Source organism: Callorhinchus milii, unplaced genomic scaffold, assembly GCF_018977255.1.
Source record: "Callorhinchus milii isolate IMCB2004 unplaced genomic scaffold, IMCB_Cmil_1.0 Scaffold5, whole genome shotgun sequence".
NCBI classification, from domain to species: domain Eukaryota; kingdom Metazoa; phylum Chordata; class Chondrichthyes; order Chimaeriformes; family Callorhinchidae; genus Callorhinchus; species Callorhinchus milii.
In genome coordinates, this window is record NW_024704746.1 from 67990726 (window position 1) to 68008753 (window position 18028).

The 18028-nt window shown below is 43.6% G+C and overlaps 1 protein-coding gene across 1 annotated transcript in view; it reads left to right on the forward strand.

Moving 5' to 3' along the window:
- pcloa (piccolo presynaptic cytomatrix protein a) overlaps positions 1 to 18028 on the forward strand; it is a 113941-nt gene that overhangs the window by 35415 nt on the left and 60498 nt on the right. The window contains 1 exon segment of the mRNA XM_042335464.1: positions 9338 to 9525. Coding sequence (XP_042191398.1) covers positions 9338 to 9525 — 188 coding nt within the window.

Consider the following 18028-nt stretch of genomic DNA (forward strand, 5'->3'; position numbering starts at 1 on the left):
ACCTAACCTGCAACAATTCTTATTAGATTATTACTGAACACTAAGACCAAGAGTGGGAGTGAGCCCGGAATGTGGGAGACTGTGAGAACAGATCGTGCGAGACAGAGATGGGCGCTACGGTGGCGAAATGTTAACTACCTCGCCTGGTATAGAGGCGAGTGTTCTGTATTTGACCGTTTTGTATTATTTGCTCAGTAGCCTGGTCTCCATTACCCAGGTGTTGTTCACACATCAAGACATTAGGCACAATCGATAAAAAGGTGTGATTGTGATCTTCAGCTGATTTATTTTCTGAAATTCATCACTCAAGCCACATTTGCAATGACCGTATCTCCCGAGTGCCCAGTGTACGCATTGATAGTGAACTTTTGAAAAATAAACACGTCTTACCTCTCGTCAAGTTTTGCAGACGACAACGACACCACGATACGTTTAAAGCCAGCACACGAGCTGGCATTGTGAACGTGTGCACAATTTCGTTTGAAATAAAAATGGAGAACGCTTAAGACTGGCTACGGCTGTAATATTCAGATCTGAATGACTCACGCGAGCCATTTAGAATTTGACATTGGTCATAAATGAGATGCAAAACAAGTGTGTTAAAATTTTTACCAGGATCTCTTAAAGCCATTCGATCTTCTTCTTTCCCTCGGTCGCTTCGGGGTGGATTCATTTCTCTGCTCCAGCAGCAGCCACCAGCAGACCCACCTCTCTTTCTGCCCCCCCCCCTCTCCATTTAAGGCCTCGACACAGAGGCATTGGGTCTCTGTGTGTCTAAGTTGTGTGTCTCTCTCTGTGTGTCTGTGTTGTCTGTGTCTGTCTGTGTGTCTCCGTATCTGTGTTTTGTCTCTCTCTCAAATTTAGTTCTACCTGATGACGGCTGCTTGTGTTGCAATCGAAACGTCGTACTCTATTATTTAATTTATTTTCTTTCTACGTGACTTTACCGAAAGAACCAAAGAGTAATTCCTGCAGTCACGAAAGCTTCAAATCAAGTTTGTGCTCATGTGTACAAATATTAATTCATGACCGGCCAGATGAGACCCCCACTCTGCACATCTCTTTTGCAAGAGAGATCTGGGTCACAAGCTAAAAAAAGCCAATACAAAAATAACAATTAAATAATTGAAATATATTTAAATGTCAAATAAATGTCTTAAATTATACGATACATCAGTGAAATGTTTTACAGTGAAACGTTTAACACAAATCTACAATTTAATTGTATATTATGCTATTTGTATTTACACGATATAAATAAAGTGAAAGTATAAAAGTCTAATCTTGATTTGAAGCTTTCGTGACTGCAGGAATCCATACTCTTTGGTTCTTTCGGTAAAGTCACGTGGGTATAAAATAAAATAAATCACGACGTTTTGGGCGCAAAACAAGCGCTTGTGTTGCACCCGAAATGTCGTGATTTATTTTATACCTACGTGACTTTACTGAAAGAACCAAAGAGTATAAAAGTCTAACTTTTTGCTTACATCATTTGTTGTTGTTGTTTAGCCAATAAAACAAAAACCCTGTGCACAGCCAAGGCCTGCTGTGAAGGACTAGCGCGGTGCCTCACGGGTATAATTGACCAGGAGGGTTGAACAAACTTCTTGAAAACCAAACATACAAGTCAAAGGTCATCTGTGGCTCAACTATTTCGTTTCCAGAGCTGGCTGTTAGGCGATAAACAATCCGGAATCGAGCAATAGATTGTATCATCATCAGCTGACAAGAAGATGTATTGATAATTTTTCGTAGATCTTTTTTTAAACCAATTTTAATCCGATTGTACGATCTGTTTGGATGTATCACAGAGCAGTGAAACAATTCCTCGTTGGAGGGCGGCCCCTGCGAATGGATATATATATCACAAAGCTACCTCTGAGATCCCTCGCAAGTCACTTTCCTACCCGTTGCGTATGAGAGTAATGTCCATCGCATGAAAGGCAAACCGATAATTTAATTATCAGAGATATAATGTAGCCAAATTAGGGGCATAACGACATTTATTAGATTGTCTTTTTTAAGCAGTCATTGGTGACCGGGCTGAGACACTGGGTGGAACCATCAACTGCATTGGAACATCAACAGGCCGAGTCGCACAACTCCTTCATGATTGGAAAATTAAAGATAAGCTACGAGTGTGACTGTGGCCATGCAACCTAAACTATGGAAACCACTGCAGTCTGCGCTCCTTTAACGGTGGAGGAAAAGCAAAACGACACTTTCTCTCTCTCCCGAAGCCCTCTCGTCATGGTGAGCAGACCTCGACATTGGCATTTAGCTCCCGAACCACATTGCCAATCGCTAGTTTAGAATAGTTGATTTGAAGCTTTCGTGACTGCAGGAATCCATACTCTTTGGTTCTTTCGGTAAAGCTACATAGGTAGAAAAATAATAGATCAAGACATTTCAATCGCAACACAAGCAAACTTGGTCGTTGCGCAACGCTTTCACCCACCGTGCGCAACCTGCCGATCGGCTAACTTGTGGTGGGCTCATTTATACTGCTGGGTGGACGGAGGGCATGGGTCGGACTGGAGAAACCTGTCCATTGGTTCAACTGCCACGCCGGGAGAATGAACCAGCCAATCTGTGGATTGCAAGTCCAGTGTGCTAACCATCACACCATTACAAGCAATGGACATTTGATAAAGCCGTGAAAATAAACACACCGCTGCGCATCGTCTAACATGTGAGTACGCACATTAGTAGCAGCCTCTGTGGAGCAGCCCGGCAATGACCGGATAGCCGTGGCGCGCTCCGTTTATTGCTGGGGATGATTGCATTATGCCCTCACAATCCCTTTGGGCAATATAAACATTTGTGGATTGTCCTGCAGAAGAAGATCACCGATGGATAACAATCTGCAGGGGCCGATTGCTGGTACCCGATCAAAGATTTAACCTGCCACGTTTCCCCAAACTGATACCGTAGATAAACTGCAGTGCAAATATATATTCACGCTGTCCAAGGCCAGGCTTGTACATTTATGACACGTGAAACTTGATGGCATCGGTAAATGGTAAAAGTGAAGCCTTGCAGCAGCTTGTGAACACCACTGCTGTGGAAAGGGCCTCCACTCGAGGGCTAGACAGCTCCTCAAGAGGGCATTCGACCTCCTCTGCCATGCCACTGTTCTGTCTGGCCAGGTGGCTCAGTGGTAGAGCAAGCGACTTGCAATTGGAAGGTTCTGAGTTCAAATCCTAGATTGGGGCTGGCTCAGCCCATCATCCCTCAGGGGTAAGTAAAATAAATATCACTTCATTGACAGTGGTTGTCCTATTGATAAGACGTGTCACTACCATAGGAAGGTGGTATTTGCACCACTGGCTCAGGGCTGTAAATGGGAAAGGAGTGCGACGGCCGTTTAAATCTAGACTGAAAACTAATTTCTCTAGAACTTATTTCTTATGTTGACTACGTATGGTGTGAAGAAAGTCAAACATACATACAGCCCGACTGCTCATTAAAACGGGAAATCACTTTGACTTGACTGCGACTTCCAGGCTTGACTTGACTGGTCAGATGTTTTGGAAGAGGTCAGAGTACCCACACTTCACGCCTGCGGTGCTGTATGCCCATCTATACTGCCGGATGGAGAGAGGTGGGGCGATTGAAGGCACATCAGCATCTACCCGTGAAAAACACATTTCTGGCAAGCAGCAAGTAAGTGTAATACCAGAGGATGTCGGGTGAAGCCTTATGCACACTGAAGGATTAGATGAACTCCCACATAGCTACATCAGGAGCTGGAGTGGCTGTACAAGAGTGAAAATTATTGTTCAAGGACTTATAGCATGAGGTTTCCATCTGCAGCATACTCTCAAATAGCACTGCAATCTTACACTGATTGCAAATCTGATAGTCGCATCACATATTGGGTTAACATTTTATGCTGAAACGTGTATACAGACTTGAATTTCTGAGCATGGAAATTACATTTTTCTTCACGGCTATATATATCACAACACTCTATCCTTGTGGGCATCCATTTGCTGGTATTGATCGAGCTGTTCTCTTTTTTGACAAACTAATTACACACCACGGAATTAAATCACTGCATAAAATTATTCCGAGAGATTGTTGATACCGGTCAATCCATATCCCTTTGAGTGCTGTGTGATCTCTTTCAAGATTAACAAATGCAATTTTTTGACTGACACGAACGAAAACAAAACAACATTGGTAACAGCGTTGGTGTAAAACTGTCTGAGAATGTTTAGAATGTCATATTTCTGAACAAGGTCATCGCGTTTCCCTCGCCTAAATTACAAGTGACACACTTCTCTGATGCGCTCAACTTGATCAATTTTGACTGCTCCAAAATGGTGATGAGATTTAAAATTTACAGCCCTTCGTCATTAATGTACACTACTGGAGCAATGACTGCCTACACCGGCGTAGGTCACGGGGTCGTTTGGCCATACTTCCCCACACTCATCAACGTGGGCTGGCGAAGAATCAGGATGCCAAGCGACCGGTTCACGTACCGGGAAACGAACCCATCTCGGCGGGCACATAACGCAGAGCGCGTCCCATCACCGCCCCACCACTCCCACCAGAAAGAGATTCCGAAGGAGGCATGTGCAGCCTCACTCCCAGGCAAGCATCCGGCACGGAGCAAATAGCACGGGCGGCAGCGCTGAACACAAAAAAACACCAGCGGCTTCACGTGGAAGCCGCTCACATTACAAGCGCACGCACGAATGTCCTTTTCCTCGGAGCAGCAAAAAGCAGCGCCCTTAAAAAGAGGACGCTTGTAACAGCATCGCACTGTACGCCCGGCACATCATTCTGCACCCCGAGCTCTCAAGCCGCTCACGACAAGAGCGTGGTACCCCCAGGCTTGGGAGGCAAAGCGGGGGAGGTATCGGCATCTTTAGAGCAAGCGCGCAGCGAGCGAGACAAGCCAGCATGGGCGGCCTTGCGCTCGTCGTGCGAATCGCAAGCCGCCGACGATGATCGCACTTTGTGCATCGACACTTCAGCAATTCCATGAACGCGTAGAAATAGTGGCGACACACAATGTGCGTGATCGCTAGATTTGCTGTCCGTGCATGTGTGTGCAGTAAGGTCTGCGTGTGCATTACATACACACACGCGCATTGGCTCCGCCTTTGGCCTCTCCTAATAAAATACTAAATCTGCCCACCGTCTCTGTATCTTGCGACGTAGACACATGTGGACGCTATATAAATTCAAAATGTGTTTTATTGTACGTCCAGTGCTGTGTAGTGTGGTAGTTCAGTGCAGTATGTAATACTTACTTGGGAGAAAAAGACAGAAAAGGCATGTAGTGCTGGCCAGACAACACCTTCCTTTGCCATTCTGGCCTTACATTTCTAACTTATGCTATATATCCCTTTAGTCTATAACGACTAAATGGGAGATCTTTGTCTTTGTATACATACAGCAGCATATGTGAGTGGTCCCCAGTGATGTTCAATGTATGATAATTCGTTTTTTACCCTTCTATCTGGCAACAAAACTGACACTTTTTTTACAAGGAGTCATGTTTGCATAGACCACAATACCTGCAGTCATAATGCAAACAAAAAACATAACTCTGATAATGTGCACTGTCCTTGAAGTTGATTGGTCCACACCCGAGACAGCTTTCCTTAGAGCCTAGTCTCACATGGGTTGGACCAGATGACGCCAAAAGGCTCCTTGTAAAAAAGGTGTCAGTTTTGTTGCCAGATAGAAGGGTAAAAACCAATTATATCATATTTTTACTGGCAAATGAGGTTCCAGTGATGTTCAATGTAGTTTACCACCTCTGGCAAGAGGGCATCTAAAGGGGAGTGGCAAATCCTTGCGGTAGGCTGAAAACCATCTTGTGTGTGTGCATCATTTATTTGATGTTGCACCTCCCGGCGTTGGGCGTGACTGATGGACTTCCTGTGCAAGATCATGACCGACATCAGTGGTGCTGACAACTGTGTTATATGATCCCAGGGTAGACTTGTTATTGCGTCTCAAATTTGAAAAAAAGGAAAGAAATGCAGTAGAGCTGCACTCGATGATATTAAATGCGAACCGCGTACAGCCATCGGAAGGCCTCCCTCTGCACCATGTCGGCCATGGGATTTGTTCGAACATACTTCACCGATGTTAGACAATGACTGGGAATCGCACTCAGGTTGGCGGATGGTTTGTGTGCACGAACCACTGCAAGTGCAAATCTTGCACTCGATTTGTATATTGCGCTTCTGTTGCATCCGTAGCATCACACTGTTATCATGGCACGTGCGGCTACGCAGGGCTATGGAAATGCATTAGGGCATGATTCACGTGGTCCTCATGCACATGATTGTGTCGTGGCAGTTTTAGGAAAACGGCTGAAAATGGTGAAAAACTGCCTTCTTGTTGACAGCTAAATTAGGTTCAATTTTGTACACCACAGGAAATACCGCACACACACACACAAGTAATAACATCAGTAGACGGATTATTAAAGACAAGCCACAGTGCTATTGTGGCCATGCAACCGAAACGAAGGAACGTAGAGTAAACCACTGCGGTCTGCTCTCCTTCAAGGGGAAGAACAGAAAAAACTACACGAACTCTCTCCTGAAGCCTTCCCGTGGTGGCCAGCAGAGCTCTCCATTGGCATTTAGCTCCAGAAGATGTTGCCATTTTCTCGAATAGTGGATGGACTGGCTGCACAGGTGTGCAGCATTATAATACGTATCCTTTCCAAATGAATTAAACTCCCAGGTCACAATAAGTATCCTTGCCAGGTGAATGGAACCTCCCAGATTAAGCATTTAGCATAATCACAGTTTTCACTAACCTCTACCCACACTGTGGTGACGAATTTTAGATGGCAAAACACAAATCACACATTTGTATACTAATCCCGTATCTTGGTTCTTCTCAAAATAGACCCCACAATGCAACACTCTAAGTTATTAATAGAATACTTTCACTTTTCAAGCCATTTCCAGAAGAAAATCACATAGAGGATTTGAAATAATGTATATATTTTGTAAGCATATTTTTTCATATTATCCTTTATATATATATCATGGGATCTCCTTTGTCAGTATCAAAATATGATAATAGGGTTTTCCCCTTTTTTCTGGCAACAAAACAGGTGTCAAGATATTAAAACACCAAATGGAAACCTTTTACAAGGAATCATGTCTGCATTAACCACAATGCTTGTGGTGAGAATGCAAAAAAAAACTATTTTCATATTTTGGTAGTGGCAAAGAAGATCCCATCATTACTCTGATAGTGCATTGTCTTTGGTCTTCTGGTCTAACACCGTTTGAGACGAGGCTCAAAAGAAAGCTGTCTTTGGTGTGGACCAATCAGTTTCAAGAACAATGCATATATTATCAGAGTATTTTTTTTTTGCATTCTGACCACAAGTATTGTGGCTAATGCAGACATTATTCCTTGTAAAAGGTTTTAGTTTGGTGTTTTAACATCTTAACACCTGTTTTGTTGCCAGAAAAAAAGGGGAAAAACCTATTATCATCCTTTATATATATATATATTTAATATCTTGCCAGTAAAAGTGTATGAATATTAAAATGGTAAAACACACTTCGTCCGATGCTGCCCAAATGAATGGGGATCCCAGCATCTGTGACAACCCTTAGACGTTATAATATTGGCCATATACATTTTTCTTACGGTCATCAATAGAGAAATAAGTGTGTGGGTAATTTAAAAGCAATTTGTGTCCAAAAGGACTCGGGATTCGTAACCTTACATGCCAAGAAACAACATTGAAAAACAGCTCTGTTACGATTCATCATCACACCCCGGTCTGTTGAAGTGGAGAAATTGTAAGTTAAGAAGGATGCAAGTCAGATGTGAAGTGGTGGTAATTACTTTCGGCACTGTAAGTAATGCAGAACTGCCACGGAACTCGAATTGTAAATGTTGTGGGGTGTATTCTCCAACGCACCGTTGTGCTGAAATAGTAACCAATTGGTACGTTTTGTTTACGTGACAAACCTTGTTAATTGGCTGTGTCGGGTGGTGGCGGGTTTAACAACACATTTCTATTTAAGCGATCTAACCCACAACACAACCCTTTTATTATGGATAACGCATTGCCGTTGATATTTTTCTCTCTCTCTCACACCGTTCTAAAGATATTTATTTACTTATTCATTCGGCTATTTTTAAACGGGACAGCTTTTACTGTGAAGCACACGCTTGTGTGTTTTTTTTTCTTTCCCGGGAGCGAGTTGCCGCTGTATTCGTGCGGCACAAAGGGCTGACGCTCATGTGACCGGACAGGCGTCTCCATGGCAAAATACGACTGCGAATGCTTTATACGTCGAGAGAAGCCTTAATAAAAACAACTTTGTGTTAAATTTTCGGCAAAATAAACGCTGACAAAACAGAATTGGAACACGAGGGATGGCCGCGTCCGTCATAGCACCGTGGAGCTAGAGATGCTATTTTATTTTCGCGAATGGGCAATGCGTTCAGGAGCTAAACGCCAATGTCGAGGTAACAGCAGCCACGATAACGCTGCAGGAGACTTCGTGTAGTTTTGCCATTCCTCCTCCGTTGAAAGAGGGCAGGCTATGGCGGTTTGGGTTGCGTGGACGGCAGACGGTAGCCCACCCGCCACGTGTTCCCGTGTCATCCTTAAACACAACGAAGAGCGTCATCTAGGCGAAATGCACTCCGTTAATTCGAGTCTAAAGATCAAGAGCCGAGTTGGGATCTAGCAAAGGGACGCAGATGAGAGATGGAGAGAAACGAGGAGAGAGCACGAGAAGAGACGGAGATTACAGAATGGGGTAAAGATGATCAAGCCAGTAAGGAGTCGGGCACAAGCGAGGTGTGCACCTTCCTACAAGACAGTCGGCGGAGCCTGCGAGAGGGACCCAATACGTTTGAGTGGTGGTCACCCCTTGCATGATTAGAATCGGCCAATGTTCAAACGCGTACAGGCGGTGTCTTCAAGTGTCTCATTTGTAGGCGAATAAAGGCAATAAACGTGTGACCTTTTTTCCCCTATACTGTATCTTTAAAGCAAAGCACTGTCTTACAAGCATGATGCATTACACGGTATGCACACATTGGACATCTGTGGCTTTGTGAATTCATTCGGACGAGTGTTGAAATTGTACTTATTTGAAATGTTTGGTGCCACCCAATAGATAATTATTTCTGTGTGTACTGTGTATACTTCATATATACACACAAAGACACTTCCAAGGCTGAAACTTTACTTTCACGCACATGTATTATTTATGAAAATAATCCACTGCAACATCATGAAATATGTATTTTGAATTACCATGCAAAGCGTCCCAATATTTAACGGGGCTCTTATGGCCAATTCGTATGTTCGTCAAAGGAATTTTACATCACATTGGATTCGCTTCACGAGGGCAAACGATTCTTCGCGACGACTCAGCAGAGGTTTGATGACATCGTCGGCGTGCACGCGGCGCCAACAATTCCACGTGGCAGGAGCGCTGCTACCGATGCCTCGAGAGTAACGTACACCGTAACCCGTGTGACGCACCGCGCACGCAATTCGACGTACGCCTCGTCGATTCAAGCAAAAAATGATGCATCGCTTGCCCGCATCGCACATTCGCGGGTCAAACAAAAAAATGGGGGAGGACGGAGGTGCGGGGCAGGGCGGACGTGCTCTTAAAACTAAATTTTATTAAAATGTGGCGCGGTTAAATTCAGCGAAGATCTGATTTGAAACTGACGTGAAGCGAAGCGCTGTCGGCGCTTGTCCGCCCGCGCGCGCGCCAGCGGCGAGCGCTGGCAACCCTGGCTTGGGATGTCATCGTCGTGAATTTGAGGGTGCACCGTAGTACTCTTAGGATTTTTTTCGGTAAAGTCACGTAGGTAAAAATAAAAATAAATAATAAAAATAATAGAAATAATAATAATAGAAATAAAATAATAAATCATGACGTTTCGGAGGCAACACAAGCTTCCTTAGTCAGGTGTAAAAAAGGCACAGCAAAATAACTGTAGTGGGATTTTTATTTAAAGCTTTCGTGACTGCAGGGATTCAGACGCTGTCTTTCCGACAGCCCTGTTCTTCACCTGAGGACGGCTGCTTGCGTTGTGGCCGAAACGTCGTGAGAATTGTATTTTATTATGTTTTATTTTTATTATTTTATTATTTCCCTTCTGCGTGACTTTACCGAAAGAACCAAGAAGATGAACTGTAGTGGGAGTTATTTGTGATGGGGCATTAATATGTAGAGGAGTAAAATGGGGACGTGACGTCAGGTGTACCGTTCAGTGCGATGACGTCACGTCTCCTAGGGTATTTAAGGGATACCCCGTGACGTAAGCGGGGTCACTGTGGGAACGGGTAAATTAGGGGAAGAGGAGGGGGGAGGAGCCAAGGGGACGGGTGCAGGATGAGGGGGGGGGGCCAGGCAGGTGAAGGTACACCGTAGGGCGAGCGGCACTTCGGCAACGTCCACGTCAACGTCCTATAAACGGAGCGTAACGATGAACGATCAAAATGTCACTGCGTGTAATAATATCTCAAATTCCTCAGTCCATCGATGCTCTATGCACAGCATCAATTGCTTTAGGGTCGCGAATCCTCAAGCAGCTGTCTCTGCAATGCGCGTGAGGGCGCGCGCGTGTGCTTAACATCTCGTCAAAACTTTGGCACAGTCCTTGTTAAGCTGAGGTCGCTGAATTGAACACATCAATAATAATAAGCGAGCGTGAAGGTAAGTGAATAATAACTCATAAACACATAAATCCTCGTCTATTAATGCTATGTACAGCATATTATTATAGTTTATTCAATTCAGTGACCTCAGTGACCTCATATTCAACATGCAAAGACAAAGATCCCCCGTATAGCCTTAACAGACTATCGGGGCAAGTGCTGTTAGCGAGCACCTATGAAGGCCGGCACGGCACACGAGGGGGTGAGTGGCTAGCACCACGCTAGCCTTTGTCTCCATAGTGGCGATGATCACACACTGCACCAGGTACTAATTTGAGGCTGAGTCGACCTAGAGGAGGCCCAGGACCATTTCTGATATTCTTCACCGATATTGGCCGTAAGCGGGACTCAAACTCGGGACGCCGGGTTCGTAGCGCAGTGCGTTAACCACTACACCACCGCTCCCCACACTCACACGCATTGCAAAGACAGTTGTTTTAGGTTTCACTCCCGTAAAGCAATCCCTGACATAACTGTGCCATGGCATAGGAAATAACGCCCAGCGTGCTGGATGGTTGTAAGCTTTTTTTCTCAAACAGTATCTCACCACCGTTCACATATTGCACTAAACTATTTAGTTTGATGTTCCATTTCCTGGTAATTTGTATCTTAAATGAAGCAACTGCACATAAATGCCAGTCAAATATATATTTTTCCCCATTAATATACATTTTTATTTAATATTACAAATATACATACGGTTTTACAGATGTCCTTATCGAGGTTCACTGATGAAAGCATTGTGGCCGTGTGTTCCTTCTGAGACGTATATTTTTAGGCCTCTTTACATATATCCTGCCACAGCAGGGGTGAACGCAAACACCTGCAAGCAAAGAGTGGATTTGTCATCAACTGTCGATCCACCTCAGGGCTTTGCTGCGCGCAGATATTCACGCATGAAGTCTTGCGCAGCGTGTTCTCTAGAAATCAGTCCTTTGTGAGCATCTCGGGCGAATAGCACTGGAAAGTGGAAAAATAACCCTCCCACTCCAAGAAAAGCGTCTATTTATCAGTGCTGGACATTTGGAAGGAGAATATTTATGTGACATTATTTCCTCCATCCCCTTTAACCTTTGTAAGTAATTATTTTCTTCGGCTATCGTCCAAGTGAAATGGGTTTTGGACAATTTCATGGAAAGTGCCCAATTTAAAAATGGGTTCTTTGGAAACGGTGATGCATTATGCTGTGGCGCAGTGGAAGGGTAATGAACTTACATTGGGAGAAAAAAAATGATGCAAAGCTATCTGTTAAAATAGATTTTTAATTTAACCCAGGCGGATTAATGTTGTGGTATGAGGCAGGGCACTCAACAAAATGTGGTCGCTGATGCGGAGATTTATTACACAATCGAAATTAGCAAGCAAACAATCTGCTGGCTCCACCCAACTTTGTGTTGCGTGTTTGTGTTAAAGGGGTCTCTTTCAAAGTGTCCTAACGCTTTAAACTTAAGAACGTGTACACAAAATGCCACAATGTAATTTGTTTTCCAAGCACTGTAATGGAATGCCAAAACTGCATTTGCCGATTTGGAAAAGCAATCTGACAGAATTCCAGACAAGGAAGGCAGTTTATATGACCTGGCGGGACAATAGAAACAACTACTTAATGCAATTCCACTTATTAAAGATGGGCATTTAATCATAACAATGCTACATTATTGCAACTGCCTCATGGTATTAAATTATCCTGTTTAAGAACTAGAGACCTAAACACAGCAGAGAGAACTATGCTATCTAAATTTATTTCTGTGCAGACCTCACCATCAATTAAAAGAAGTTGGTCTTATTATTGTAATTCATAACATTGATGCTGCCATGGTGTGATGGTTCTAGCGCAATTCAGACCTTGCCGGTTCTTGCAATCCTCCTCCCAGACTGGCAATTGAAACAATGGTGCAAGTTAATTAAATCACTTGGCTTCTGTCCACCAAGCAGTACATATGGGCGCAACCACAGTTAGTCGATCAGTAGGTCACGTGTGCTGAGGTCAAATTGTGGGAACTCCTACTTTGTCCAAGACGTCTGCCCAGTTTTGGAAGAGTAGACCAAAACATTTCCTTTACCGGGGCTCTCCAGAAGCTTTCTCTTACAGAGGCCCTTTTGCCAGCAGTAGCGTGAGTGAGTAATTACACGGCTGTGCCTTGAACTTTACTTATATTTAGATTCAAATTAATACCATTACATAGAGGCCCAGCTTTGTTGCATTCTAAATATGTTTCTTGATTAAAGGTCGGTAAATTTTCCGCTAGACTGGCACTCAATTTGCAATGGGGGGTGGGGGGGAAATCACCTACAAAACAATTATTATAAATGACAGATGTCACATCACATTCAAAGAGTAACGTGGGTTTTTTGTTCATGCGTCACAAATTGTATTGGTCAACAGCACCCTCCCCCCACTGCCCTCCCACTGGAATGGAGCCTCAGGTTGAGAAACGTTGCGCAGGTAAGCGAGCGCGCGACTGAACGTTTGAGCAATACGGCTGCCTGTGTGACTCTGTACCGAGCAAGCAGGGATCTTCAGCCACATCTGTCACGATTGAACCATTTATGTAAAACATCCCCGGCAGCAGGCCCTGATGGGCAATTCCTACAACCGGGGTTCCCTTAAGGACACATCTCCCAAGCACCCCAATTTGCGATTTCACATCTCAAAATCCATTGGAAGAAAAATCGGCGATTGGTTTGGCACTATATTCACAATGCACCGCATCACTGGACTTATTTGGGGGCATCTGTTATATCAACCTTCAATGGGCGTCCCATTTTCCTGTCATTTCTCTCGTGTTTAGGAAGCCCACAGACTAAACACCGCTTGATTCATGCCAAGAAAATGGAGCGTGTGGTAGTAGGAGATCAACATTAATTTGGCTTCATTGATCGAATAGAAGAAATGTAATTTTGCGATTGCCTTGGACTATTTGTTCAAATGAAAAATGCAGTGGTCACTAAAACGTTTAAGTTAATCTGCAAAAACACTCAGAGCACAGCACTCTTGTTAATAAGGAATTAATTTATGGGGTAAAAAGTACATTTCTTCCCATTGGGAAAGTTTCCCTACGAGTTGATTGTTAACTCGTTAGGGCTATTAAAACGAGTGAAACTTTACTATGATATAACGTGGAAAATAATACATCGTGGAAAAATAATGTCACGGCTTATGTAGGTCATCATTTTAATAATATTGATGATGACTTAATGATAATGATCGTAAAGCACCTAATAGAGTGGAAGTTATGTGTAATAATATTAAAACTGAATTAACCAAAAATGCAGCAATATGTATATGTGTGGAGTAATGGTAACTCATTTACATAATTTACATTTATTCAATTGGCGTTTAGGGTGAAGGGTGAAAATAATTCTCAAACAGTATTTATGTTAAATAAATTAGAGACGGCATAACTAAAATTAAAAGGTGAGTACGATGACAATGAATGTGGCCTATGGGGTAGCTGCCAGTAGCATAAGATCAGGCAGTGCGCTATTGTTTATTCGTGGCAATGACATTAAAACTAATTATTCATCACTTCAGGCAAATTTTACCTCGGTGAACACAATGTCTGAGCGTGGCAGCCAGCAATAATAACAGCAAAATAAACATTAGCGACAACCGGTTTGGGAATAGCCTCAACATAATAAGTAACATTGAGCTTAATTAATAAGCTTTTTATCAACAGCACAACTCATAATTAAGTTTCAAACAAATTTACACTTTCACCCACCAGCCTACCACTTATTGTTTTATTCATAAGGAGTGGCCAGAACATGTACTGTATTCTCCGAATAAAAACAGTGTTGCATCAGGGGATTATTGTGTCCATCCGTCGTGTATGGAGGGGCTGGGTGGGGAGGGAGGGGCTGGGTGGGGAGGGGAGGGTGGGGAGGGGCTGGGTGGGGAGTGTGGGGCTGGGTGGCGGGTGGGAGGGGTGGGGCTGGGTGGGGAGGGGCTGGTCACCCCGTGGTGCCCTTATAAAACTCAACGTTTAACCTACTCACGCCGGCTTGTGCCCGCCCTCACAGTCGAGCATATTTGCGGAATACACACGCCGCCGTTGACCCTGGCCATTGACCGAGCAAACCAACGTTCCTACCAGCTCCCTCAGCAGGACAATGTGTTGTATTTATTACGCGAAGCTGCTGTGTAGCTCCCTCGCAGCAAATGTTTATGCTGTCGCCACGGACGCCCGCAAACACTGAGTGGGAGGCGAAGTTCAACAGGCTGCCTTGGTGGGAAGGTCCCGTTAAAAGGTCAGCTCGCAGCTTTCATACTGCGATGCATTCCGTCCCCTCCCTCCCCTAGGAAATTACCAATCGGGTGTAGAAAAAGGTCAAAGGCAAGAACCAATGATGCCGGGATATGAAGACAAGCACGCAGGCCACTTTACACGTTGAATGGCAATGTTAAAATCAGACAATGTCAACGAGAGGTGACCCATACAACGCATGGCAAGCCATTGCAAGGTGTCTCTGCATGATTTCTCACTGAGGTGTGTGTCTCTACAGGGACACAAAGTTAATACATATGGGCCATTAAAAACAATGTCACTTACATCCATACCACCTTAGGGGCCTGACCTCATCAGCTTTTATGATGTTAGTTTACCTCTGGGTAGGTCTCGGTTTGGAGACCTTTAAGGAACATTTATTGACGTGGGATGTGGTATTGGTGCCTCAGTTGGGAGCACCTTTTACTTCCTTGAAACCCAGGTTACACAACAATTATTATTGTAAGATACGACCCTACATAATGATAATGATGTCCAGCTCTTTGTTAATCCGCTGCTGGATGAAGGCCTTCCCACGCCGTGTTCGTCAATGGGGTAGTTTTGACCATACTTCACCCAGGCTGGTCAGTGCAGGTTGGTGCAGGGGGGTGGGCCCAGGACTCTTTTAGATATCACTTGCCACTGATGTTAGCCGTGGTCAGGAATACAATTCAGTTTGCTAGGTTCATATATAGAATATAAATACATTTCACATTCTGGCTTGAACCAATCTTTGGCAGGAGAAAGTACTGATTTGTCTTAAGTGCAGCTTCAGCATTAGGGTTACAAATAGTGTTGAAAAGAATGTGGATGTACTGTAGGTGTGCAGGGTGAAAAGGGCAAACACAGTTTATCTATCACCACGGTGATTTCAATGCGTCTCTAGAACTGGCCTGATTTTTGTGTATTTTTGGGAACCAATCACCCAACACATTCTGGCGGTACTGAGCATGTTTCCGCCTAAGATATGTTTGTGCATCAAACGTTTCCTGGCAATGTCTGATTGCGCGTCCGAATAATGAGAAAGTAATTGGGCATAATGATTGTAATCAGGTGCATGGCAAGAGTGAATTAAGCGGAAAATCAGTACAGTGGTGTTTACTTATATAAGCGAGGACGTATTTTACCAACAAGGGGGTAATTTTTATATCAAATTAATTGGTTGTCCTCATTAAGGACATGACTATACAGTATAATATCAGCGCAGAAATTGTCTATGTATGTTGAACTTCTTTCACACCGTACGTAGCCAACCGTGCTAATCGGAGGTGCGGGGGAAGGACAACAAACGAAACACAAAAAGCAACAGACTTTTGAAATAAATGCCATGTGAAATACCAAAAAATATAAGATTTTGACCAAGCAGCACCATGGCTATGTAGAACACGCTGTTTGAAATTAAAGGCGACATCCATGCCGTATTGGCTAAAAATATTTCAAACGAGATGAACATTTTATTAGTGATTTTTTTTCACCCCCCCCCCCCCCGCTGCAGTCGTCTGAGCTTTATTTATTCGTGACGCGAGCCATTAATTTCACAGCAATTTTATGAACACCACTGAACATCGGCACATGAAGCTGCATCCACTGCCAAATGTGATTAAAAAGCCCTCGATATATCAGACAGTAGACACACCAGCACACCGTGAGAACCCAGCCACCACAAAGCTGAGTAGAATTTCTGGAAATTAATTTCACTATTTTGTTATTTCGCAAAGCTTTTTCAAATGTTGCACTATGAAAAATGTTACACTGCCACAATCGGTTTACATTGAGCTTGCAAACGAGCAATTTCCACCTCACAGAAATGCCTTAGAATGATTTATGTTTTGCACAACCATCTCAGATTTAATACCGTTTTTGTTGCTGTTTTTAAATAAATTCGCGAGGGTATGGAGTCAAATCGCCAAGCGCACTGGTCTAAAATACCGGGGGCATTCCTCCGAACGTAACCTTCAAGGCGAAGCCTCTTCCCCTGAACGGCCATTTCGCTGACACTGCTGGCCACTGTTGCTCGGGCAACGCGTGCACATACTCCCTAGAAATATAGTTCTTCTTTAATATGCAACATTCAGAAATTATAATGCCATCTCAAAGCATGAAGAGGGCCGTGCAGTGAAATTGAATTACAGCCCCTAATGCTGTTACAGCAATATTGTTCTAAATTAGAGACGTAATACGATTATTCCACTGCCAAGCAGAACATTCTAGTGTAACGCTCACAATTGACACCGCTCAAAGAGAGAGAGGGGGGGGGGGAAACAAAACAAAAACATTATTGGATTATTTTGAACGAGAAGCATAGATTCAGGATGATGATTATAGTATGAGATTATTCATCCGCGAGATTTATGCCACAGCTTGAGCAGAAAAACACCGGATCAAGTACTGACGAGCATCTTCTTGGTTCTTTCAGTAAAGTCACGTAAAAGGGAAATAATAAAAAAATTAAAATAAAACATAATTTCCAATAATTCTCATGACGTTTCGGCCACAACGCAAGCAGCCGTCCTCAGGTGAAGAACAGGTCTGTCATTCAGACGCTGTCTTTCCGACAGACCTGTTCGTCACCTGAGGACGGCTGCTTGCGTTGTGGCCGAAACGTCGTGAGAATTGTATTTTATTTTTATTATTTTATTATTTCCCTTCTACATGACTTTACCGAAAGAACCAAGAAGATGAATCCCTGCAGTCACGAAAGCTTTAAATCGAAATCTATACTGACGAGCAGTCTCAACCAGGTATAAACACAGGACTGAGCCCCTTCTGTTGCCTACGATATGAGGTGGTGGTTCTTCCCCTGGCAGTGTTTATGGCACTGGTGTGTTAAGACACCAATTACACAGGTGTTTGAAGACACCTGCCACCTTGTGCTTGCTATTCACCAAACAATTAATAGAAATCAACGTGTTATTGAGAGACTACATTGTACAAGCTGCCACAAACTATAAATCACATTTTTTTTATTGTTCTGAAAATGCCCATAAGCCAACACATTGGCTAATTTATGTTTGACTTAAGACAGTGCTATTTAATGATTAACAAAGGTAAATTACTTGAA